This window comes from Elgaria multicarinata, chromosome 15, assembly GCF_023053635.1.
Source record: "Elgaria multicarinata webbii isolate HBS135686 ecotype San Diego chromosome 15, rElgMul1.1.pri, whole genome shotgun sequence".
In the NCBI taxonomy this organism is placed as follows: Eukaryota; Metazoa; Chordata; class Lepidosauria; order Squamata; family Anguidae; genus Elgaria; species Elgaria multicarinata.
The window spans coordinates 27,394,292-27,421,438 of NC_086185.1; the positions used below are offsets into that span (position 1 = coordinate 27,394,292).

Genomic DNA, 27,147 nt, shown 5'->3' on the forward strand with positions numbered 1-27,147 from the left:
GCTATTGTGAAGGGTCCCTTTGCTCTCATCTTGCATATCTTTGTAAGAGAGACAGACCTATTGCTACCTCTTATATTTCATGGCAATTCTAGGCCCACTGTTGGCCAACTCCCCCTCAACCCTCGGTCCCTTACCTGCTAACACTTTATGCAACTCAGGGTCGGCCCTACCATTAGGCAAAGTGAGGCAATCACCTCAGGTGGCAGAAGCTGGGAGGTGGCATCCAGGTGTTGGGAGAAGAGTGTCAAGGCCCCCACGGCCTGCCTTCTACCCCCTAAATTAATCTTCAGCTTTCAGGTGGGGTGGAGAATTCTGTCCCATTGCCGGGTTTGAAGAAAGGTTCAACCGCCAGTCCAGTCAGCTTTTGTACATGGAATAGGAGTAGGCGCCATCTTGTCCTTTCTCACAGGCAGCAAACTGACCAAGCTTTTGTCACAATAAATGCCGTTGGCTTCCAAGGCGCTACCAAAAGCTTTGCTGCGTTTGTATAGCAGGAGGCTGACGGAGCGAACCCTCTGGAACGGAGGGGAGAAATGGCTAGCAAGAGTTGTGCAGGAGAACGAAAGAAGCCCGGCCAGAAAGCCCTGTTCAGTATGATTAAAGAAAAGACTCATTTAGGATGCAAATGAAACTCCGAAGGTAAAAAAAAAAAGTCACTTGCCAGAATAATTGCACAAAACACAACACTTTCCAGAGAGGAGTTTACTGTCTCTAGAGCAGCAGGCAGATAATCAATGCCTAATTAGATCCTGTTACCCTGATGCAGACCTCATTAATGCTCCTGCCATCCCCTTATCATTTGTTTTTTTTTTTATTCTTCTCTTATTCAAAAGGATCTGTCCTCTTACAAAAACCCATCATGATCGGAGGAGGAGAAGGGGCAATAGAAAGTGCCAAGATAATTAATTTTTCAGCAAAAGCCAAGTTGCCGGGGTTCTTTTCCTCCGGAACATCACACACTCCAGGAAATGTCAAAAGTGTCAGAACGCATAAGCGGGGGGGAAATCAGAGACCTGTATCCCCATTAATACTGCATGACCTCTTTGACTGCCTCACTTAGCGAAAGGGAAACTGGACATTCCAGAGGGGCGGGAGGGGGGCCTCTGTCGCACTGGGAGAGGACAAAGCAAAAGAAACCCTGTCATCTCAAAAGGTTAGCCTGCAACCGAAAACAAAGCCAACCCATATATATATATATATATATATATATATATATATATATATCTTTTCGTAATCGACAGACAGGCAAAGCGGCATTTAGCAACAGATGCTAAACCACGTTTTAATGAAATCTGGTGTGGCCGGCCTCCGGAGATGCAAACCCTTCCGAAAAATAAGAATAAAGGAGAACACTTTTTTAAAAAAAGGAAGAGAGGGAGAGAAAGAGAGAGAGACAGAGACAGAGGCCATAGCTAGACAGGGCTTTATCCCAGGGTGATCCCCGGGATCGTCCCTGTGCGTCCACATAACTCTTGCTGTCAAGACCACAGTGAAGCTGCCAGAGTTAAGTGAGGCGGGGGTTGTGTGTACAGCAGTTCAAACCAGAAAGAGTTGAGGACACGGAATAATGGGCTCAAGTTAAAGGAAGCCAGATTCCAGCTGGACATCAGGAAAAACTTCCTGACTGTTAGAGCGGTACAACAGTGGAATCAGTTACCTAGGGAGGTTGTGTGCTCTCCCACACTAGAGGCATTCAAGAGGCAGCTGGACAACCATCTGTCGGGGATGCTTTAAGGTGGATTCCTGCATTGAGCAGAGGGTTGGACTCGATGGCCTTGTAAGCACCTTCCAACTCTGCTATTCTATGATTCTATGAGTTCCTGAGAAAAACCAAGAGTATTTTGAAGAGTGCAGTTTGCTTGAGCTGGCCCCGATGACAGTAAGCCCAGAGCTGCGGACAGAGAACTCTTGTTCGCTGTTCTTAAATAAATAAGATGACTTATTTATTTATTTATCGCATTTCTATTCCACCCTATAGCAGAAGCTCTCTGGGCGGTTCACAAAAGAAGTTCGAAAAAAACTTCTCCATCCTATGATGAAAATGCAGATGGAGACAAGGCTCTGAACTTGGGGAGGTCCCTCAGGTGAGCCAGGCCCTTAGTCCGTCTAAGCATGGCGCACATCCAATGAGCAAAGGTTGTTTCCAACTCCAAAGGAAGAAAACAAATATAACAGAGGCAGACTAAAAGTTTGCGTAAGGAATCTCACGGCAAACCCAGTCCCCAATAGTTCACTAAATTGGCCAATGGAGGACAACCTGGTGTGCTCCAGATGTGTTGGGCTGCAACTCCCATGACCTGCTGCCAACATGGCCATGCTTGCTGGAGATGATGGGAGTTGCAGTCAACCACATCTGGAAGCTGGAGAAGACGGGTCTATAGATCAAGGTGGGGCATGTATGTATGCGCATGAGCCCAAGATCAATCCGATATCATTGAGACGACAACTGTTAAAAGGTTGGATGATCGCGAGAGATGCATTATGCCAGTAAATCCATAACTAAAGACAGAGCTAATCCCATCTTGAACTACTGCAGGACAGTAACTGTGGGCTTTGGAGGAAGATTTTTTTTACCATACTAAAACAGTGCAGCATATTATCTGCTTGCAAGAAATACAGATTTTTAGATCAGGACAAGGGAATGTTAATGCTAGATGGTCACCATATATTACCAGTGATCAAAAAAGTGGAGAAAGCAAACAAAAAACCTAGTCCCCTTGCGGTTGGGATGGGTGGGTCTGCCCAACACTATAAAGTTTGTTCAAAGTTGGAGGCCCTTGAATTTTCTTACCCGACCGTTCTGGACTTAAAATTTGGATTAGTCTGAGCAGCAGCTGGTTAGCAATTCTTCCGCCCCTTCCAGCAATCCTAAATATCAACCCAATAACCCATGGAATGATCCGGAGACGTTATTAGGCCCAGACAATTTTATTAAATCCAAACTCCACTCTTGCAGTAGCAGGAGATTTCAATGCACGGCTGAGAAATGATAGCCTTTCAATTGACTATAATTTAAAACTAGACATGGAAGATCCTTCCTTTTACCTTTAAAAAGAGCCTTGAGAAATATCTGCTTCCATTCTGCTCTCTTGAGCTTTTCTGAGATTCTCTTTAAATTTAATCTTTTTTTCCCCCTTCTTCTTTTTTGAACTAGCATTGGTTCTTCAAGGACTCTGGCAGAGAGGAGGTATTTCCCAGGGCTGCTGTCTACGGTTCTTTTTAACTGGACATGCCAAGGGCAAGTCATGGGACTTTCTGCATGCAAAGGATGTGCTCTCCCCACAGGCTACAACCTCAAGCATCTTCTAATCTAAATTTAAACTGGGCAGGGGGTAAGACAGGAAAACAACACAGGGAGGGGAGGAAGAGAAAATTGAAAAGTCATATTATCTTCCCTCGTCCTCCAGGGAAATGCTATTGTACACAGTTAACAAATTGTTGCAATAAATAAGAGTCAATATACCGATGTTTTCAAAAGCCATTTATCATAATCCGTACTTTAGAAAATGCCTTTAAACATAGGGATTTGTAGTTTGTGATCTCTAAATTGTTTTGCAGCTCCCCCCAGTTTTTAAATTGCTTCTTCATAAAACTCAATCTTAACCCCCTCCAATAATGAAAGTTTAGCCATTTGGAAGAGAGCTGTTTAAGAACAGAACTGCTCCTTCTTCTTCTTCAAATGGAGCAGAGCTTTGCTTCTTAAGGAACTTGGAACAGCTCCCCCAAATCCCCAAAGATGGCGGACACGTCCGGATGGAGTACAGCCAGGCACTACCGCACATAAACTGTTGCTCTTTCTGCATCATCACTCCAGCCATGCACCCAACTATCATCTGAAAGCTCCTCTGAACAGGCATGTCTTGTCACTACCCAACTGTTCTTTTCCCCAGAATAAGGGACATAGAGATTTCATCCAGCTTAAGGTGAGATGTACAGACCAGAGAGCTGTATTCCTGAAAAGATTTTTGTGCAGGGACTCTCAACCCTCATCATTCCATGTACGACAGCAAGTGCTGAGGAAATCCAAAACCTTGGGCAGTATCCAACGGTGTCATTCCGTTAGCGCAAATGACGTTGTGCCAGCAGAAACTAGGTTCCAAACTATGTGCAAGAGGAGAGGTGGTACAAATGGTTTAGCACTAAGTTGTACAACCCAGTCTACAATCGTTTGCGCATAACTTTTGCACAACCTATTATGCAACTGGTTGTCACAACCGGCTGCGAAAGCACACTGGACAACTGCTTGCACAATGGAAAGATTCGGAAGACCTCCGCTACCACTTCTTGAGTTTAAGGAATGGCACTGTTGGATACCGCCCTTTCCTCATTTTCCCCAATAATTTAAACATCCGTTTAATACAAATTAATAATTCTTAACCAAGCTTAATAGTGTTGAGCAAAGAGATGATAATGGATAATGATTATATAGTGCTTGCTTCCTTGTTTTTCTTGGGAAATATTAATGAGGTATGAATATTACTCATTATTTACAATGCAAACCTATGCACGCTTACTCTGAAGTTGGACCCCTTTTTGGTCTCTGGGGCTTACTCCTTAGTAAGTGCATTCAGAATTGCCAGTCTTAATATTGGGGTGCCGTGCATTATATATGAATATAATTTTTCAGGGAAGCTGAATAGATGCAATAGAATATTTGAAAGGCAATCCACCAATGCGGAGTGGGAGGAATGCTACGTCAGTCACTGCAACTAGAAGCCCAGGGTTGTGATGGGAGATAGAAGCAGCTTCTCTGAAGGAGAAGGGCTTGGTCCTTGGACAGTTCCAATGCAGCTCCATGGTAGGACATCTGCTTGGCATGCAGAAGGTCCCAGGTTCAATCCCCGACATTTCCAGTTCAAAGGGTTGGGTGGAAGGGGAAGGCAGAGCCCCTTTTCTGCCCAAGACCTTCAACAGCCACTCGGAATAGACCATACGGGGCAAGATGGGCAAAGGGTCTAACAAAGATGGGCAAAGGGTCTGGCAAGATGGGCAAAGGGTACAGGGCAGCTTCTTATGTTGTGAGACAGGGGTGCAGAATGCCGTTCAGCCCAAGGGATGAATTCCTTTTCAGGGAAGTTCTCAGAGGCCACAATCCAGTGGCAGATATGACAGAATACAGAATGGGTGGGACCCAAATGCAAAAACAAACCCAGCAGCCTGTAGCGGGATGCCCTTTCTGCCAGAAACTTCTCCTCAGGAGAGACATTTCAGCTTTATAAAATGGGGAAAAAACGGAATAAAGGCCAGAAAACCATGTAACGATGAGTGGGTGGAGGGAAGGGGCGGGGCCATCAGGAGAAGGGACCTGGGGGAGGAGGTGTGGCTGCCCGTGGATAGGGGTGTGGCTGCCTGGGGAATGGTGGAGGATTGGATTTGGCCCGTGGGTCTGACTTTCCGCACCTCAGTCTTCTCGATCATCCCAGAGTGCAGGACACGGAACAATGGGCTCAAGTGGCAGGAAGCCAGATTCCATCTGGGCATCAGGAAAAACTTCCTTACTGTTACAATGAACCAATTCCCTAGGGAGGTGGTGGACTCCCCCACACTAGAGGCATTCAAGACGCAGCCGGATAGCCATCTATCGGAGATGCTTTAAGGTGGATTCCTGCATTGAGCAGGGGGTTGGACTCGATGGCCTTATTGGCCCCTTCCAACTCTACTAGTCTACAATTCTGTGAAGATATAGCAGCCATCATTCACAAAGCCTTCATGGCCTCAAGGCTAGGGGACTGCTGGGTGGGTTCATGTTAATTCTTGCATCCAAATCAGAAACCCAGGCAGCCGTAACAATTCTCCTGACCACTTGGGTGGTCGTTACAGACAGACAGATTATCAACGGGTTCCATGTACACTGTGATTACGTTGCCACTTAGTGAAGACGGTCACTTTTCCAATTAGAGCCCCAATATTTTTCCTATCTCTCTGACTCTAGGAAGCATGAAACACAACAACAAAGACAGCAGTTCCAAAAGCAACGACGCGAGCTGCAAAATACAGCAGCCCATGGTCAAAGCATCAGCCATCAATCCATCAGGGAGATTTCATTTTTCACTGCATCCGCAAACGTTTTAAAATTCAAGCTTTGGCCTAGCTAAACATTTATTAATTTATAATCCAGACAACATCCCTTCCGAACGACAACAAAAGGAAAAAGCACACTGATTAAGCATACAGGTCAGCGCGCTTAGCAATTGAAAAATTGATTTGCAAGGCAGAGCTGAAGCAATACCCCTCAAGTGGGTGCTTAAGTCACGGCAGCTGATAGGAATCAATTCCAGAATTTCCAATGCATTGCACATGGCCGAGAGCCAGCCCAGGCTGAAATGGCACTGATGCTAGGCAGACTATTAAAAAAGGTGCACGGAAGATTGACTGGGCCACAGAAAATAGTCACAATCTCAGCAAGTTTGGGGCTGGGCAGCCCCTCTTCAGAGGAAATGACTCACTCACACACAAAAATCCTCATTAAAGTTATTTCGGGAGACTAATGACACACGCGTCAACTCACTACGGCCTGACTCGCGCAACCCAGGGTATGGGTTGTCATTGAATCGTGGGTTGTTGTTGAATCATGGGGTGTTATGAACCCTGCCCTACGGTTTAACTCTGGGCCATTAACCATGAACAGCCCAGGAAGAATACCCATTGTTTGTTGTTACATTGTGAACCCAGGGTTGTTCATGATTAACAAACCCTGCTTAAACTATAGTGGTTCACACATATGACATTTCTGGGTGGAGAGAATTTTTGCACGCTCAGAAATGGGCACATTGAATAACCTTTTGTTTTGCATGTTTTTAAGGGCAAACTTGTGCCTAAGAGAATTTGCATTTAGAGCTCAGAAAATATCTCTGCGGTCCAAACGCTGTAGGCTATTCTCTGTAGTTCACAAGGGCTTTTGTTGGACATAACGGAAAGTGTTTTAGGCCAAGTCAGGCTATGGATCATCACGGCTGGGTGCCCAACTTTACAAAGGACAGTCTTCGATTTGAAGACATCCTCTACTGCCGGGCTATCCTGTCCACGGTCCATTTTTTAAAAAAATTATTGACTTTTTACCTACATCAATACAATTAACAGAAAAAAAACATAATACATAAACTCAAAGTAACATTTATATCATATATTCACACTTAATCTATTTAACATAATCATACTCAACATAAAAGTGCACCCCCCACCACGGGATCTCATTCCTGTTTCCAAAAACTCATAGTTTCTTCTGCTGGTGGTTTCCCGCTTCCCTTAGAAAACACAAATACTAGGAACTTTTTCCAGATTCCCCCAAAATCATTCGTTTTTACTATACCTCTTCTCACTTTAATATTACATGTCAATGTATCATTAATAGCAATATATCCCACACTTCTTTATACCATTCTTCAATACAATAATCACATTGAATCTTCCAGTTCCTAGCTAAGATTAACCTTGCTGCTGTCAACAAATTCGTTATCAATTCCTTAATTTCTTTAGTACATTTAAAGTCTTCTTGCAGTGAGAGTAATGCAACTTTTGGTGTTTCTTCTATTTTCATTCCAACAATTTCTTCAGTCTCTGAAAACACCATCTTCCACAACTTTTGCACATATTTACATTCCCACCACACATACATTCCTTTTTCACCACAGCCCCTCCAACAATCTGCTGAATGCTGATTATTAATCTTGTTTAATCTAACTGGGGTTAGGTACCACCTCCATAAAATTTTATAATAATTCTCCTTTATTCTCACTGACATATTTCTCAACACTCTCTGTCTCCATAATCCTTCCCAACTCTGCTGTCCTATCTGTATCTTCAGATCTGTCTCCCAAACCGATTTTCCTACACTATCCAACGAACCTTTCTCAAGTAGTATATTATATATTTGACTCATTAAACCTTTTGTCACTGTATTCTCTTCCATTTTAAAGATAAAAACTCATTAAAAAAGGGAAAACATAGCCTTGAAGCTGCCCATCAACAGTTACAGCACCTGGGCGTCAGAATGAGCAGGTATGCTGATCGTATCATCACTACCCTCCCCACTATGGACTGTATCACTATTTGAATTACAGTTATTATTTCTAAATTTACATCTATAGGGATTAATTAGCATATGAAAAAGTTATGCAAATTGAGGACTCTCTTAGAGAGATGCATTTCCTCTTTTGGGAATATGCCAGTAGAGGCTGGTGGCACCTTGGGGAGCTCCTTTAGAGATCTGGCTGGTTCTAACTGAAACCTGGAGCAAATTCAGTGCCTTGCTGACATTGGAGCCACCACCCTAATTGTGCCTAGTAGTTTTTGCAGTGGCTGGCAATCACCCTAGGGATTCAGATGGGCAGTGTGGCATTACACCCCACAAGTAATGCATGTCTAGAATTTGTAAGTCTGGTGTGTTTAGAATGTCGACCTGAGTGGGTGGAGTTAGAATGTCTTGGGAGGTGGGGCGGAGTGATATATAAGGGAATGGCTGGGGAGATTGTGAGGTCTCTGTATGTTAGCTCTTGGTGTGTAGAGTACTTGGGTTCTGGAGAATCTGAGGTTCAGTGTAGAGAGTGGTGTCTTTTGAGGGTGGTGTGCTGATAGTCAGTTGGTGTATATTAATCAATGCTGATAATAAAGGAAGTTCAAGAGTGAAGGTGTGAGAGAAAGGAAAGCGTGTATGAGAAGAGTGAAAGGACTGGATGAGAGGTTTTAAAAGGGGTTTTTTTTTAACTGTTTTATTATGAAACAAAGCTTGTGAATTTTTAAAATAAAATTTTAATCAGTTTGTTTTAACTACCACAAAAATCCCAGGTGTCTGTTTGGCAATTATCATCTGCAGTTATTTACATTTAACACCCACTCTGACAATAATTCACCTCAGTACATATAATTCACAGCGCTTTAATTTATTACTGAAACCCCTTTCTTCACATAGTTTGGAGAAAGGCAGTGGTTGTCCCTCGCCTCAGGCTCCTCACGTGGTGGGGCTTAGCGTGAGCCGGGAGTGTCCGCGGCCAGGCCTGTTGCTCAGAGCCTGTGTCGTGGCAGGCAGCCTTCCAGCCTTGCTGCAAAAGATCCTTTCAAGTGGGAATGTGAGAAGTCGCCCCATGGACCTTCTGCAAGCAACATGCGTGCTTTCCCATTGAGCTATGCCCACTCACAGAGGTCTGCATGTTTGTTTTGAGGAATATTCTGTTTGCTTTTAAAATTAATATCCTGTCATATTTCCCGGGGTGGGTGGGGGGACACAAGAGCTATCAACAAAAAAGACCACCACATCGTATTTGAAAACAATGCATCACATCACCATTTCAATCAAAATCATTTAAAAAGCCCTTATTAAACATGATAACCCAAACAGTGCTGACTTGGGGGTAAAGCAATTTAAAAAAGGGAACAAACTGGGGGGTGGGGGAGGGGTAGGAAACCAAACATTTTTTTTTTAAGCCAAGTTTTTACCAGCCACTGCTGGGCCCGAGACATCTCAAGAGGCAAAGCCTTCCAGATGAATATTCATTCAAGCCTGCCAAAATATCAATATTACACTCGCTATTTATCAAATGTGGCTATATGAAATGTTCAATCTAGCATCAGAAAGAGTTCGCTCGGGCTTCACAAAGAAGACCTAGGGAGGGGCCGTAACTTAGCGGTAGAGTACTACTTTGCATGCAGCACATTCCAAGTTCAATTCTTCGCATCTTCAGGTATGGCTGGACACATGGGCATCTGCAGAAATGTTTAGGGGTGGGGGTGGCGTGAACCCACAATTGAGTATCCTGTATGGGTCTGCATTAGTATGTCTGGTGAGTATGGAATGTTAGAACTGAGTGGGTGTGGTTTGTGACGTCATAGGTAGGGTTGGGGAAGGAGTATATAAAGAGTGACTGAAGGGAGGAGTACGTTGTATGTTGGGTTGGGAGTTGTTGTTGGGAGTGGAGATTGGAATTGTACGTGGAGTGAGAGGAGATTAATTCCTAGGGCTTTAGGACTGGTGTGGAGAGAGAGAGAGAGAGATTATTATTATTATTATTATTATTATTATTTATTTATTTATTTATTTATTTATATAGCACCATCAATGTACATGGTGCTGTACAGATTACACAGTAAATAGCAAGACCCTGCCGCATAGGCTTACAATCTAATAAAGTTGTAGTAAACAATAAGGAGGGAAAGAGAATGCAAACAGGCACAGGGAAGTGTAAACAGGCACTGGGTAGGGTGAAGCTAAACAGTATAGAGTCAGAACAAGCTCAATATTTAAAAGCTATAGGGAAAAGAAAAGTTTTTAGCTGAGTTTTAAAAGCAGTGATTGAGTTGGTAGTTCTCAAGTGTTCTGGAAGAGCGTTCCAGGCGTAAGGGGCAGCAGAAGAAAAAGGATGAAGCCGAGTAAGGGAAGTGGAGGTCCTTGGGCAGGCGAGGAGCATGGCATCAGAGGAGCGGAGAGCACGAGCGGGGCAATAGTGTGAGATGAGAGAGGAGAGATAGGCAGGAGCTAGACCGTGAAAAGCTTTGAGAGAGAGAGAGAGAGAGAGAGATAGGGTTGGTGATTGGGGAGATTGGATTGGGCAGGATTGGAAGCATTATATTTTCATTTGAAGCTTTTAACATGACAATAAACTTATTATTATTATTTTGTTAGCTACCAATTACCACATGTCAGCTTGGCATAACTGCCTCACAGTTATCAAACACCCAAACCAGAATACATCCACAGTACATTTAAAAACAGATCCTATATTTAACCTGTTTCCCTCATAGCTAGGGGAAAGGTTTTGTTTAACGCACCCTCAGGTTTTCAGGTGGTGGCGCTTGGCCTGAGAAGGGTTTATGCGACGGGCCTAGTATAGGTGTAACTTCGCAGTGGGAGACGCAAAAGGATATTCCAACGTAACTAGTATCAGAGAACTGGTCTACTACTTCTGGTAGATAAGGTGACTGAGCAACAGCAAGGCTGAGGTAGACCTGGCATTGGAGAAAATTGCCTACCAACCCTCCATGTCTGTTCCTGTCTTTCCACCTGCAGTTCAGATCCTCAATTCTTTACTGGGCTCCCTTCACTCCATCAAGACTTTAGTTATTTATATCTTCTTTACAGTTCCCAATGCCCTGCATTTTCCTAAACACACACACAGAGCAAAAGACTGCATTGCACTGGACTACACTGCAGGATTGTCATACGGTACTCTAACTCTCCCCTCCCAGAGCAAAGTAGGCATATTTTTCAGACCAAGCTAGTCTGAAGAGCTGGTGCAGGGAACGCTTATCAAATCTGCAGATGACACAAAATTGGGTGGGATAGCTAAAGACAGAAATAGGCTGGAGTGCTGGGCTGAAAACAACAGAATGAAATTTAATAGGGATAAATGCCAAGTTCTACATCTAGGAAACAGAAACCAAATGCACAGTTACAAGATGGGGGATACTTGGCTCAGCAATACTACCAACGAGAAGGCTCTTGGAATTGTAGATCACAAGCTTAATATGAGCCAACAGTGCGATATGGCTGCAAGAAAGGCAAATGCTATTTTGGGCTGCATTAATAGAAGTATAGCTTCCAAATCATGTGAGGTACTGGTTCCTCTCTATTCGGCCCTGGTTAGGCCTCATCTAGAGTATTGTGCCCAGTTCTGGGCTCCACAACTCAAGAAGGACACAGACAAGCTGTAGCGTGTTCAGAGGAGGGCAACGAGGATGATCAGGGGTCTGGAAACAAAGCCCTACGAGGAGAGACAGAAAGAACTGGGCATGTTTAGCCTGAAGAAGAGAAGATTGAGGGGAGACATGATAGCACTCTTCAAATACTTGAAAGGTTGTCACACAGAGGAGGGCCAGGATCTCTTCTCGATCCTCCCAGAGTGCAGGACACGGAATAACATGTTCAAGTTATAGGAAGCCAGATTCCAGCTGGACATCAGAAAAAACTTCCTGACTGTTAGAGCAGTACGACAATGGAACCAGTTACCTAGGGAGGTTGTGGGCTCTCCCACCCTAAAGGTAGCTGGACAACCATCTGCCAAGGATGCTTTAAGGTGGATACCTGCATTGAGCAGGGGTTGGACTCGATGGCCTTATAGGCCCCTTCCAACTCTACTATTCTATGATTCTATAGTGTACCGACCCCAGCCCTACACCCTACAACATGGGGTATAAACGTAATGGGGTTTATCTGCATTTGCAGGATTGGGGGGTTGTTTGTTTTCAAATGGTTTACAAACACAGGAGTGGGGGGACAGACTTTTTTTGTATTTCATTGATTGATTTAATTTGTAGCCCTCCTTTCCACCAGGAAATGATGTTTGGTATAAAGACGGACCTGAATTAGAAAAGTCATGAATTCCTGTCTTCATTGCTGCCTTCCTTTTCGGTTGGGGGGGGGTGGGGTATTAGATACACTAATCTGCAGTCATGGCTACGCTAAACTCCTTAATTTCTGAACAGTTTTGTATTGGGGAAGCAAATTACATTTCCTCCAAGGAAGATCTCACACACACACCCCAAATCACATCAAAATGAATCTGGAAGTCCTTCTTCCAGGGAGTGGGTGTTATCAATCACCACTACAATTTCATTTATTGGCTAACAAGTAGGGTACAAGCTTTGCCAAAGTTTTGTATCAAGACAAAAATCCTGCCCGTTTCCCCAAGCAGCTATCCAATTTGGCTTGCGGTGTTATCACAAACAGAGATTTGGGGGCAAAATGAAGACTCCTGCCTAATTCAAGGGACCACGCAGCGAACCAATCTCACAGGCTCAAGCAAGTGAGTCAAGCCGTGCACTAAAGCAGCAATAAAAAGAGAACGTTTTCCTTCTGGCATAGCCCCACCTTCCCCACTATCCCGTTTCCAGTTACTCCGCTCTCTTGCGACGCTGACGGAAACCACTCAGGCATTTCTGGACAGCTTGCAATCCTTCTGGTATCTCAGGAATCCCCCGAAGACTTCTGATTAGAGAGGACTAGACAGAAAGGCAGCTTGTATTCCTAAATCAGGCTACTAAAACGCAGGCTGCCCTGGCCGGCGGCCTTCTGATCAGTCTGGCATCTCTTGGAGACTCCGTGTAAGATAAACACATGCCCCCGCCCCGAGTACCCCGAAGGCGCGTGTGTTTTCACTCTCACTTGAACCGAAGTGGCTGTCAAGGATGGCCATTAACTCAAGGCCCTGAAGTGGGAGAGAGTCCTTTCACAGAAACTGGGGATCCTTCTCCAGCACTAAGGACATAAGAAGAACTTTGATGCTGGATCATACGGAGGGTCCATCTAATCCAGCACTCTGTTCACACAGTGGCCAACCAGCTGTTGACCAGGGAACCACAAAGCAGGACATGGTGCAACAGCACCCTCCCACCCAAGTTCCCCAGCAGCTGGTGTATATAGGCTTACTGCAGTTCAGCCAGAATTGCCCATTCTTTGTCTGGGCTTAAGCTATCAAGATGTTATACGCCAATCTTCTTTCTGAGAATGGTTAAAAGAGAAACCATCTCACCGCTTTTGGCTATTGACTATGTCAGGTGTACAGAACTTCACCCCCAGGGGCCAAAACTGTCCCATTGGGATTCCCCTGGCCCCACCATCTTTTGCACAGCCAATTATTTGGTGGGTTCCCTTGCTGGATCAGACCAAGGGTCCATATAGTCCAGCATTCCGTTCACACAGTGGCCACCAACCATCCACTGCAACCTCCCACTTATTTTCCCAGCAACTGGTGTACACAGGGCTTACTGTTCTTTTTCCCAATTCTAAATGGTTGAAACGTCTCTCCTGAGGCTTAGGTCATGTCTACACCAGGGGAGGGAGTGGGAAGGATCCTGTGATATGCTGATCATGAGATCCTCCCCTTTGTCCACACACGACGTGCAACATCTAGGGAGGGAGGAGGACGTCGCACCCGCCATTTTCTTTTTCGTTTTACTGAAGATGAGCGCACATGTGCTCCAATGAAAAGGTCAGTTAAAAAAAAACACTCCCGCTCCCCCGCCCCACTCCCGATGGGCACGGAGGGCCTGAAGAGCTCCATGCCTCATCCCCAGCTCCCTGCATTTACTTGTGAGGAGCCGGGATGAAACCGGGACGGCTGCCCACACCTCCTGCGGTCTCAGGATGATCCTGAGACTGCGGGGAAAACTGGGCTAAAAGCCGTGTGCTGGTTATCCCGGGGGAAATGGGGGGATCATCCCTGGACGCATCACTGGAAATCCAGGTCAAAACATGGCTTCCCCTCTCTGGTTTGGAATCAAATTCTGATTCAGCGAACCAGCAGAGATGCCACTTCAAACCAGGGAGGAAGGCAACTTGGGAGTTCATTTCCAGTCTTCCGAACCAACGTTTGAACGACCATCTGAACCAACACAATACTTAACCATGGCGGAGCATTATGATTGCATAAAGTGAATGTAGCTGAACAGGCACTTCAATTTTCACATGTGAATTAGGAAGCACTCTCAGCTCTCTCGCTCTCTCTCCTTTTATTTTAAACACAGAATAATATACTTTCATAATGTACCATAAGCTTATAAATTGCTGGATTGATCTTGCGTTGCCTGGCAAGTGTCACCGAAGTGAGTAATGGTTCCGGGGTGACCCAGTTTGTCAGAGAGGACATGAAACCAAGGCATATTGACAGCTTAATTGGCTGAGGAAGAGTTCATATCTCCGGTCTGAAATGCATCATTGGCCTTTTTATCATTCCATCTTATTGCAGCTTTAGAAGTGAAGCAGATGACAATCGAGCGAAATGTTGCTTTTACATAAACCAGACGCCTGTCCTTGACTCCGCGGCTGCCTCTCAGAGCTTCCCCGCCCCCCAGCTCAGCATCTTCCCCTTGCAGTGTTTACAGACTGTTTCTTCTCTGCATTTTAAATACTCCAGCCCAGTCAGAGAGAATTTATCTCCATGCTTAAACCATCCAGGCCCAGAGACCATATGCATCTGGCAAGCCCAGAGTTTGCATTGGAGATGTTTGGGAGGTGGGGGGGAGGCAGGAAAGACCAGAGGAGAAGTCGAAATGGTGGCGCCAGGGACATAAATATAGCTTTGGAAGGAAACCTGACATTTATGGCTGCCTAGTGAAATCCCGAAAAACATAATTTGGCTATTTTATAGCATTAGGAGGGCAGTTGAAATGGATTAGGGCTTGAACTACCGAAGATAACTCTTGCCTGGAGAAGTAATTACAGAAGAGAAGAGCTAACCAGTCTTGTAGGTGCTTCGGAGTAAGAAGAAGGCCTGGTTGGGGCGGGGGGGGCGGTGCAAGTCAACCCTCAGCGATACACAAAATTTGGAGCGCTTCACCTTGGAAGCAACTGAACTGCGCAAGGTGACACATTGTACAAATATTGTTTCTGATGGAAGAACAACCACATCTGCCTTTCCAGCATTTAATGCAATATAGACAGAACCAGTTGGCTTTCTCCTGGTCTACAGCTTCCCATCACCTGGTTTGCAAAGATTAATAACTCTGAACATGCCCTGTCAGTCCACTCTTTCTCCCTGGGTTGGTCCCTCTCAAACCCTGCGGGTGGGTTGCAGGGACGTTTTTGGCCCTGACAGCCACATGCAGCACAGGTTGGGGCTGTAAAAACTAGCACACAGCTCTACCTGCACAGATTGGGGGGGGGGGTAATCTTCCCCTTTCCCTGCCTATAGGATCAAGGGGTGGGATGGCTGTGAATGGGGTGAAGTTAATGCTTCTTCCCACCCCCTACCTGAGTGATCCTGGATCAAGACCACAGTTTTCTCGCAGCCACAGTTTGTGTAATTTGTGCAAATTTCAAGCAATTTGCACAAATCAAACTACACAGGAGTACATGAACCTGCTGAGCTTGGTGCGGAGGGAATTGGGCTCTGCAGGATAGAAACGAGCCAACGTTCAGGGGGTCAAATTGAGCTCCACCCCTTGGACAGATTTCGCTCACCCAATCATACCCACCCAGCCCTGGGAAGGAATTTAATAAGAGAGAGAGATTTCAAGACAAGGAACTCTGGTTACGCCTGGTGAGGTCCTACGACAACTTCGTACGCAATAGCTTCTTTAAGCAGATCGGAAAATAAAAAACCTAATTGAGGCCCACATATAAAAGCACCAGAGACCCTCAAGATACAAAACGATTCTTAAAAATGAACAATTTATAATAATAAAAAATGATCAGGCAGCAGGAAAAAGCTCAGAGACTTCCAACAGTGCAAAGAAGGAAAGCATGAGGGTGCCCAGTACCTAAGGTTTCAGGACCAAAAACAAGCATTAGGAACTCAGTGACCCGATTTGCGCAATGAAACAACCCACAATCTGTTAAACCATGGTTTGTCTGAGAGTGAGGGAGCTGTCTTCCAATCACTCACCCACTTCTTCTGGTACACTAGACAACTGAAGTCCCTAGGTTGTTCTCCATAATGTCCAAACCTGGAAATCTGGGGTGTTGAGGGAGAAACAACCCAGAGTTATAACCCATGGGTTGTTCTTGGGTTATAACTCTGGGCTGTTTCTCCCACATTCCAGATGTAGATGTCACAGAGAACAATCCACGAATGCAGTGTCCCTGGCTTATTTAGCACACCCAAAGTGGGTGAATGCTCATGGTTTTTGTTCTGTGGGGGGGTTGTTGGTAATTATAACGCACAATGTTATTGTGTAAAAGCATGTGTAACATTTTATAGGCATGGGTGTAGCCTTTCATTAGTACTTGTGTATTTATCTTACTTGTAGCTCCTGAGGAAGGATTTTTATCCGAAACACGTAGGGCGTTTTGAAGAAAACTTTTTTTTTAATTAAAGATAAGAACCTTTTTCCAACACTAGAGCTTGTGTGACTTTTCGTATCATGCTCACTTGCTCCCACTTCCGAACTGTGGGTTGTTAACTGTGGGGGTTTTCATCGTGCGAACCAAGTCAGTTTCTTCCCCTCTTTTGACTGCACAAGCAACACAGGTTTTCGAAACACGTTTTGACTAGCAAGGTGATGTACGAAAGACACAGCAACACATACAGTACATAAAAACATGGTTATATTTTCCTTCTGCAGAGGTCAAAAGCAGCCTTGTATTGTCAAACTTAGTTGATCTGAAAGGAGAAGAGTCCAAGGGCCTTGCTAGACGAGGCCTTGGCGCGCTTTGAGGCCCGGTTTCCCTGCTGTGCGTCCAGATGACGCACAGGGGAATCGGGGGTCAAGCTGTGCTCAGACCACCCTTAAAGCGCCATAAGCGAAGTCGCTTATGGCACGCCTTTTCCACAGCCCCGGCCTGAGGCCGGGACTGCGGAACGTCTAGCAAGGTCCGTGGCTTTTTGCGGGAAAAGCCACGGACTGGGCACAGCGCTCATACGAGTGCTGTGCCCATCGGGCCGGGGGGATCCCATAGGGGGGACATGGGGGGGAAGGCCGGACCGGCAGGAGAGGGGAATGGCGGAGGGCGACACGGGATGACATAGGATGGCGACACGGGATGACACGAGATGGCGGAGGGCAACACGGGATGACACGGGATGGCGCAGGACGACACGGGATGGCGGAGGGCGACACGGGACGGGGAGGGAGGGCGGGGAAAGAGTAGGCAGGAGGCATGGGAGGGGATCAGGAGCGGATGGAGGGGCTTAATTAAAAAAAAACCACCTACCTTCTCCGGAGTCTTCGGGGCGCACGTGGCCCCTTTAACAACCACAAAAAATGGCCGACATTACAGGGCTTCCGCAGTCCCTGAGCGTCGGCCGTCTAGGGGGCGGGGCGGCGCGCGCTAAAGTTAGCGCACTGTCGCCCCGCCTCCCCGCTGGCTTATCCGGCAGGGTCTAGCAAGGCCCCAAGTGTATCACAGCAATGACCCCCAAATTGTTTTGCAAAGAGTTTTTAACCAAAAATCATTCTAAAAAAAAGGTCTCCTTAAAGTAAATCCCCTTCCCCTCCAAACACACATCTGCCTTGTTCTTGTTATGCACATTACACCTTGAGTTTATCCATAAAACAGGCATAATTCGTGAAGGGTTTTTCCAATTGTCAGAAGCCATTTCTCTTTCAAATTTAACTCTCCCGCTTTGGTTTCACAGTCACAATAGCTGCTGATGATAGTAAGGAAAAAAGGCACTAAAAGATGGAGATGGGAGGGGCCCGTGCTTCTTTCTCTTTAAAGGAAAGGTTTCGGGAGACGGAACACTGATCTTTTATCTTGCAGACTTCAAGCACAATCAAGTTCTTCCAGGGAAACCCAATAAAAATTCAGACATTTTCATCATAACAAAATAAATAATTCAACCCCGCTTTTAGCTGACTTCGAGATTGGGATTGGCTCTTTGATAGATTTGTGGCTTAGGTGCTACTAAAGTGATTAAAGATAGCTAGAGTGGTGTGAGAGCTGGTGTGGTGTAGTGGCTAAAGCGTCAGACTGGAAGTCGGGAGATCGGGGTTCTAGTCCCCACTCGGCCATGGAAACCCACTGGGTGACTTTGGGCCAGTCAGACTCTCAGCCCAACCCACCTCTCAGGGTTGTTGTTGTGAGGATAAAATGGAGAGGAGGAGGATTAGGTACACCGCCTTGGGTTCCTTGGAGGGAAAAGGCGGGATATAAATGCAATAAATAATAACCTGAAAGAAGCTTGCCGTGTCAAAATTGGCTCATTCTCCCCAACAGATGAGAAAGAACGAGCAAAATAACTGTAAATAACCAAAAATGGAGGCATTGCTTGCCCTCATCGAGAATTTACTAACATTACAGAGCAGCAAAAGCAAGCTTCATTTTATTCCTATAGTCAGGATGGTGGTTTGATTTAAGGGAGTTTAAAATGCAAAACGGCACATGGCCTGAGTATTGGTGCGGGGGCAGAGTTGTAAACAGCAAGACCTACGGAGGGGGGCGGAATGCAAGAAGTACAGACAGTGACAATTGCGTTAAAAACAGTGCATAATAAATCTGCCAGTCTTTAAGGTGCCACAAGACTCTGTGTTGTTTTTGTTGTAACTGACTAGCATAGCTACCCCTCTGGAGAATAACACTGACAATATCTTAACACAATTCATTGCCAATTAGAACTTCAATCCCATGTTTCACTGTAACAGTTTTATAAAAGAATATGTTAAGATGCCAACTAATCTTTTTGTAATGATCCTTTAGGTAATGAGGTAACATCTCACAAGTGCCAGTGAACTTGCAAAACGTTTTCTAACTAGTCAATCCAAGGCAGGGGCCGTAGCTCAATGGTAGACCCCCTGCTTGGCATGCAGAAAGTCCCAGATTTGATTCCTGGTTCCACCAGGTAAGGCAGGAAAAACTCTGCCTGAAACCCTGGAGAGCTGTTGCTGTCAATCAGTGTCAGCAACACTGGGCTAGATGGATCCAGAGTCTGACTCAGGGCCTTGCTAGACGAGGCCTTAGCACGCTTTGAGACCCGGTTTCCCTGCTGTGCATCCAGATGACGCACAGGGGAATCCGGGCCCAGGCCGCACTGAAGCCTCCTCTAACGCGCCATAAGCGAAGTCGTTTATGGCGCGCCTTTTCCGCAGCCCCGGCCTCAGGCCGGGGCTGCGGAACGTCTAGCTACTTCCGTGGCTTTTTGCGGCTACTCGCTTACTCGCGAGTAGCCGCAAAAAGCCGCGGACTGCGCACAGCGCTCAGCGCTGTGCCCATCAGCCAGGGTGGATCCCAAGGGGGGGGGGTGAGAGGGGCAGGGGGAAGGCCGGACCCGCCAGGAGAGAGGGGGGGAAGCCGGACATCGACGATGGCAAGGGAGGGGGCAAAGATCGGGGACGGGGCTGCTAAGGGAGCGGGGGAGAAGATCGGGGACGGGGCTGCCGAGGGAGGGGGGGGAGAAGATCGGGGACGGGGCTGCCGAGGGAAGGGGGAGAAGATTGGGGACAGGGCTGCCAAGGGAGCGGGGGAGAAGATCGTGGACGGGGCTGCCGAGGGAGGGGGGGAGAAGATCGTGGACGGGGCTGCCGAGGGAGGGGGGGAGAAGATCGGGGATGGGGCTTCTAAGGGAGCGGGGGAGAAGATCGGTGACGGGGCTGCTAAGGGAGGGGGGCAAAGATCGGGGATGGGATAGGGGATGGCGGATGTGGGGAGGACGAGCGAGCAGGCAGGGGCCTATGGGGAGGGATCAGCAGCGGGTGGGGGGGCCAAATTAAAAAAAAAACCTTACCTTGTCCGCAGTCTTCGGGCCGCACGTGGCCCCTTTAAACTTTAAAAAAAATGGCCGACGCTGCAGGGCTTCCGTCGTCCCTGCGCGTCGGCCGTCTAGGAGGCGGGGCGGCGCGCACTAAACTTAACGCGCCGTCGCCCCGCCTCCCTGCCGGCTTATCCCGGCAGGTCTAGCAAGGCCCTCAGTAGAAGGCAGCTTCTGATGGTCCATATGCAGTTTAACATGGAGGTACATACACCCAAGACTCAGCTTAGCACTGTCAGTAGACAGCATGGTCCTCAATGGGGAAATTTAGGCCTTGCCCACTTAAAAACGTATAAATACATTTTTTTAAAATCTTCTGTAGCAGAGGATAAACTACTACAACTTCTCCCCCCTCCCAGCCCTTATTTCCGTGGTATTTTCCCCCCAGTAATAATGGAAGAGCCCAAGGGCTAAAACTCTAATAATCTAATAAACTTTGCTAAGTGAACACAGTAACAGACACGCCTGGATGAGATCTTGGTAAATGCCAAGCGATTTCCCCCTGGTCTTTATCAGCAAAGAGGCTGATGCAATTTCAGCAGGAAGAAAATTAAATTTAGCGCAGAACAACATTGGACCAGAGTTTGGTGTGTCGTTCAAGCGGACCCTTCAGCTGTCAGATGGGAAATATTGAAATGAGTTCTGAAGGGGATGGGGGGGGGGGGCGTTTCAGGAAAGGCTGGGCGACGTTTCCATGCCAACATATTACACCGCTTAAGGCCAAAGTGAGAAATGCTACCACATCGAACAAGAGGCTGTTCCCAAAAGAGGCGGCCCACCGAATTTTGCGATGTGGTCTTTATTGGGGGAACAATGTGATGATTAAAAAGAGCAAGAGGCCGCTTAGCAATGTTTGTTTGTTACGTTTTTATCCTGACCTTCCTCCAAAGAGCAGTACTGGGGTTCTCCCGTCACTCCCAGTTTATCCTCACAACAACTCTGAGAGGTAGCAAATGGGCCAAGATCACACAGTGAGCTTCCACCTGGTGGAAGCATCATAGATGATACAGGGACTTGAGGACATGGTAGAGATGTAAAATTTCCAGGAATTTTGAAGCCATTGGGGGGGGGGGATGGGTTTTTTTCCAGGGGAGTTTGGGGAGAAATGGAAATTTTGGGAAAAATTGAAATAATGCAAAATTAGCACTTTTTACAGATTGAAAGTCACTTTGTTGCTTTAGTAACATAATACGTAATTATTTCCAAGTTGGTTTGGCATAAAATTATTACATTTGGTATATTAAAAGTACAGTGTATTCAAACAATTATTATAAATTGAATTTACTTTTTTTTTAACTTTTTTTGGTAACAAATGGAGCTGCAAGCCCCTGAACTGTTAGGAACACCTGAACTTTAAGGAACCTCTTTGGTTTTGCCAGTTTATGAGGAGCAGGCAAAAAACAATTAAAAACAACAACAGAGGAACCATCAACATTAGTAACAAAGAAAATTATTTATGTCTCCGCTAGTCCTCCACAGTGTCAAGCAGACATAAAGCACCCATTCCCATAAAAAGAACTGAGAAAAAGGGGGGACCAAGGTTCAATGAATGTGCATGAAATTCAATCAGACTCATTTCCTGAACTATCAGTTTCAGTCTCTGCTTCAATGGCAGTGCTGCCCCCTAGAGGCAGAAATGCATCTTGCTCTTGCATTTGAGAGTTGTAGTCTCAGGGCGTTGCTAGACCTACCGGGTGTTCCGTCGTTGAGGAGCGGTGAAAGCGGCTTTTCCCGTTCAGCCGTGACGCCTCATGATCCACACCTGCCTTCGATTTATGGCGGAAGTTTGCGCCGGTTGTGCTGCTGCCGCCGCGAGCACGGTTGCGCAGCCACACCGGCCTGATTGCCGCGGCTTTTTTTTTCGCTCGCTGCACGGTTTGCGCACGTCCGAAAGACCGCAAACTTGCGCAGCCGTCAGCGATGCCGCCGCCGGCCCTGGCGGCGGCAGCGGCGGCACTGCCAGTGCCAGCTGAAGTGCTGCTGGTGCTGTTGAGGGTCAACATTGATGCGCTCACTTCCTGATGGGGGTCGTGGCGGGTGTCATATGACCCGAGGTCAATCCTCTGCATGGCCACTCTGTGCCTACATCTCCCATCATGCCTCTGAGGTGTCGGCGGCGATGACCGCCTCTGTGCCCTGTGCCCCATCCCAAGGAGCCAACCCACATCTGGCCGTAGCCATGGCAGCAGCCCACAAACAGCTCTGCCCTCTGCCAGCCTGGTACCCACACTAACAGGCAGCGTACAGCACCGCCATTATGCGGCCACGGTAGCTGCCCACCGCAAGGAGTCACCAGCCACTTTTGCGGTCCTCCGTTCCTGCGCAAACTGTCACTGGGGAAATAAAATAAAAAAGCCGCTCCGCCGCGCTGCCCCAGCTGGCGGACTGCGCGCAAATGGCGGAGGCGGCTTGACCGAAGCCGCTGACCACTCCCCCTTAGCACGCCTTTTCCTGACCAGTGCCGACCGCAGTGACCTCACATCCTCCCACACGTACTCCGAATTACCGCGGGACAGCAGGAAAAGGCGCACTACAACTCACTTTTTTAAAGTCGGGAGAAAGAGGCTTCACCGCGGGATAACGGCGGATCCTCGTGAACGTCATCTGGAAGCCTCGACGTGGCTGCGGAAGGTAACGCGCGCTAGAGCCTCGTCTAGTAACGCCCTCAGTTTGCAACCTAGGACTTGCTTGTCCTCGGTGCACAGAAATTGTGATAATCTGACACTGTACATAGTTTGGGACAAGTAAATATCTGAACACCTTGCCTTAAACATTTTATTCATCATGCTAAAATAAAACATCCCATAATCCATTTTTTTCTTCAATTTTTCAGAAAAAAACCAAAAAAGGCTTTGGAAAAAAACGGGGAGAAATGGTTTTGGATTTCCCCCCAGGTTTTTTTCCAGGCCTTCACATCTCTAGGACATACCCTATGAGGACAGACTGAAAGAACTTGGGATGTTCAGTCTGGAAAAAAGAAGACGGAGCGCAGGTATGTTAGCAGTGTTAAGGCACATAAAAGGGTGCCACAAGGAAGATAGCCAAGAACTGTTTTCCAGGGCCATAGAAAGTAGGACCCAAAATAATGGATATAAGTTACAGCTACCTAGATTTCACTTAAATATAAGGAAAAACTTCCTGACAGTAAGATCTGTACGACATTGGAAAGGTCTATCTACAGAGGTTGTGGGTACTCCATCTCTGGAGGTTTTTAAGAAGAGGCTGGACAGCCACCTCTCATGGATGGTTTAATTGGTTTTCCTGCACATTGCAGAGGGTTGGACTAGATGGTCCTTGTGGTCCCTTCCAACTCCACAAATCTTTGCAAGGAAAAGGTCCCAGTTTCATCTCCCCCAAAGCATCTGCAGGCAGGACTGTCTAAAACCCTTGGAAAGCTGCCGCTAGTCAACTGTAGACCTGGTATCCTCCAGATATTTTGGACTACAATACCCATAATCCATTATCATTGACCACAGTGGCAGGGGCTAATGGGAATTGAAGTCCAAAACATCTGGAAGGCGCCAGATTGCCTACCCCCTGATGTAAACAATACTGACCTCGAAGGACCAAACGTCTGACTGTGCATTTAATGCCGCTTCCCACATCTGGACAGCCAACCAGGGGTCTGAACCTGGGTTTTCCCCCATTCTAGTCTGATACTCTAGCAAATGCAAGGTGTCACCCGAGGCTGCAGTCACCCATAGAGTGAACCTGCAGCAATGGACTTGAACTACGGACGACTGGTTCTTTCCCGGAGATCTAAGCTCCTCCAGCAACTTTGAAAGACAGAGGATCAGATACGCCATCTGTGGCATTTGAATCCTCTTCCACTACCCAAAAGCAAGCCATGCTGGTTTCCTGTAAGCCCTCATGATGGTCTAGGACCAACATCTAAAGGGCTTCCTGCAACAAGAGCATTCTGGGACAGAGATGGGGGAGATCTATTTTTTTCCCCAGGGGCCTTCCTGTGTTCTGTAGCACAGATTTCCCTGCTATTGCAGACTCTGGCTTTATCCATCAGCCAGAGAATCAAGGGCCACCGGGAGGCAACACCCCTGTCTCCCAGGAAGAACACCACGGTAAGGGGGAGACCAGCCTGGCCCCATACATCAGCCAGCTGCAGGGAGCTCGTTTCACCCTACCCTGCCAGAAAAAAAGTTTTTCGAACTTTCAAATGAAGAACTAGAGCCTGGGTTTTGCTTCTTTTCCTCCTCCCTCCCAATCCTTTTTCCTTTTGTGTTGTGTCTTTTAGGAAGGAAGCGGCTGTCTTATTATTAATCTTCATACGCCGCTCTGGGAGCCTGTTTTGGATGAAGAGCAGGACAACACCGCTGCATGTAAGCAAATAAAATCGCAAAAGAAACTGGAACTCCGGGAGGCCCCTAGTGGAACAGCCCCGCACCAGCCCCTGAGTAGCCCCTAAGTTACATATAGCCCCCATATTCACAGTTTTGGACAGGCAAAGAGGCTGGAGGGCCCAACTTCCACAAAGTTAGCAGCCTAACGCTTCTAACAGAACAAACCCTGCACACCTTGAAACCACGACTGCTAAGACCCCCAGCTGGCAGAGTGCAGACTCTGGAGCTCTCCAAAACAACCTGTCACACCCGTGCTGAAAGAAAGCGCCACGAGGCCGCTCCACCGCCTACCTTGGAAGACGGCCGCGTTCTGCATGATGAGGAATTTCAGCTCCATGCTGGCGGACTGAAGGAGTTGCTCCATGTTGGACCGGGCCATGGCTTGGTATTTCTCCTCCATCTTCCTGGAGCAGCACGTCGAGCCTTTTGGGATGCACACTTGCAAATCCGACCCTGGGAGTGGATAGAAAGCACGAGAGACAGTGCATTAACACAGCGCTGGCTCTCAACGTGAAACGGGCAGGGGAGGGTCTGAGCGCCGCCATGCATCTCCCAAAGCACTGGGTGCCAGGCAAGGGCGTCTGACAATCCGAGGGGAGTCACCCACAGGGCCGCTCTGTCTCCACCGGTTCTGCTGTGCTCATGGGAGCAAAGCACAGAAATGCTCATTTCTGGAGAAGAATTGGTCAGAGGTCCACTCGCCTGCCCCGTTGTGGAAGTTAATGTTCTTGCTCATTCCAGGTTATTTTTAGAAGTGCAAAAGGTGCATTCGGTGAGTGGTCGCTATCATAAGCACACAGGCACAATAGGATATGACCCCTAGTTTCTGGCTACAAAACCATGTGCCGTTTCTGCTCCCCCAAAGAGGAGTATACTGCCCACCTCTAACACTGCCCATCAAAACACATACAGCACAGAGGAAGGGACAGTGGCTCAGTATCAGAGCACATGCCTTTACATGCAGAAGGGCGCAGGTTCAATCCCTGGCATCTCCAGGTAGGTGGGGGGAACCTCTGCCTGGAACCTCAGAGCACCATTGCTGCCTGCCAGTGCCAACAATACTGGTCTAGATGGACTCAGTATGAGGCAGCTTTCTATGTTCAAATTCCCCAGAGAGAGAAAAGAGCTGGATCGGGGCCAAGTAGCAACACCAGTAGGTTTGCAGGCTTTTGGAAGCTTAACTCAAAGAACCGTGTCTCTCATTTATCCAGCGCACCACCCCAAGCTAAATTTTATTGATTCACATACTACATTTGTAGCCTGCATTTGTCCCAGGATGGAACTCTGCGCGGCCTACATGGAAGTTTCCCAGGCGATGGCCCATTCTGATCCAGTTACACTTCAACAAAGCGACTGCATTTATGCCTTTGGACCATGCCCTGGGACCATTCCTAATAGCAAATCACATTGGGTGGCCATACAATATATATATATATATATATATATATATATATATATATATATATATTCATTCATTTTAATGAAGACCTGGTTGGTTCACACATAATGAAAACCCAAAGCATGGGCTGAGTATGGGTTGTTCAATCCTGGGTTATCATTATGTGAGAACCCAGAAACATGGGTTGTTCCTGGATTGTTTGGCCAGGCTACAGAGTTTGCGACCACCAATTCTACATGCCAAGTAATACAGCACTGCAAAGGCATTTGGGATACAGGGAAGGAGCAGACAAAGGAATTGAACAACCCAGGACTGGAAAAACAACCTGCCCCTCACACAATTTCCCAACAGACAAATTATGGGTAAACTATAGGTAAGGCAACGACCCATACTTTGGGTTGTCAGTAAATGAGAACCAAGTGCCCTGCACAAAACTTTGCCTCCACTCCAATAAACTGTCACTGACTTGTGAATTAAATTGTCCACTCTTGTTTTATCCATTTTTGTAAGTGCACTTCTCGGCTAATTGCAGGAAAATGTCAAAACATGCACTACTTAGTCTTTCACTCAATAAAAAGCACATTAAAAAGAACAGAAGAAATATTAACGTCGAATATGATCTCCTGCTTCCCCCGTGGTGAGAAAAGATGTTCCAATTGCACAGGAACAACCAAATCAAGAGGGCTACTACATATGCCGGAGAAAACCCTGCATCCGTTGTATTAAAAAAGTAAAAGCAATTTGACACGTTTCCATCGCCGCAGCAGCCCCCGCAGAGGGTGGGGAGTCTGACTGATAGCACGGGGCCCCGCATATTATAAAAAGGTAGTAATAAAGACCAATGAAAGACGGACCAAAGCACAGCTAGAAGTACAGCAAGGAACCTGTGGCACAGCCCAACCAATTACAGGAGCAAAAGACGGAGCCAGAGAGCTCATGCAATGACTATCAAATGAAGGCTGAACACATTAAAGGTGCCAGGCGTAACTGACTTCTAAGCCGCCGGCGGGGGGGAGCCATTTAGGGTTATTCAGCAAATATGATCCCATATTTATAGAACGCACATCACCATCATTTTTAATAATGGGTGTTTTTAATTTAAATGGGTTTTACGCAATGTATTGCGAATCTAATTTAGCTTGAGCATTTTAGATCTTGTTTTATGGTATATTTGTCTTATTTTGTCTTAGCTGTTATGTATGCAACTGGCCCATGGCCCAAGCAAGAAATAAAGAAAGAGTATGGCCACAGGGTTTCCAACATGGTGCCCGCGGGC

General features: G+C 46.8%; 1 protein-coding gene across 1 annotated transcript in view; it reads right to left on the reverse strand.

Annotated features, from left to right (window-relative positions):
* The window catches only part of GPC3 (glypican 3), a 213,656-nt gene that overhangs the window by 163,949 nt on the left and 22,560 nt on the right, over positions 1–27,147 (reverse strand). The window contains exon 2 of the mRNA XM_063142083.1: positions 24,764–24,925. Coding sequence (XP_062998153.1) covers positions 24,764–24,925 — 162 coding nt within the window. The remainder of the gene's footprint in view (positions 1–24,763; positions 24,926–27,147) is intronic.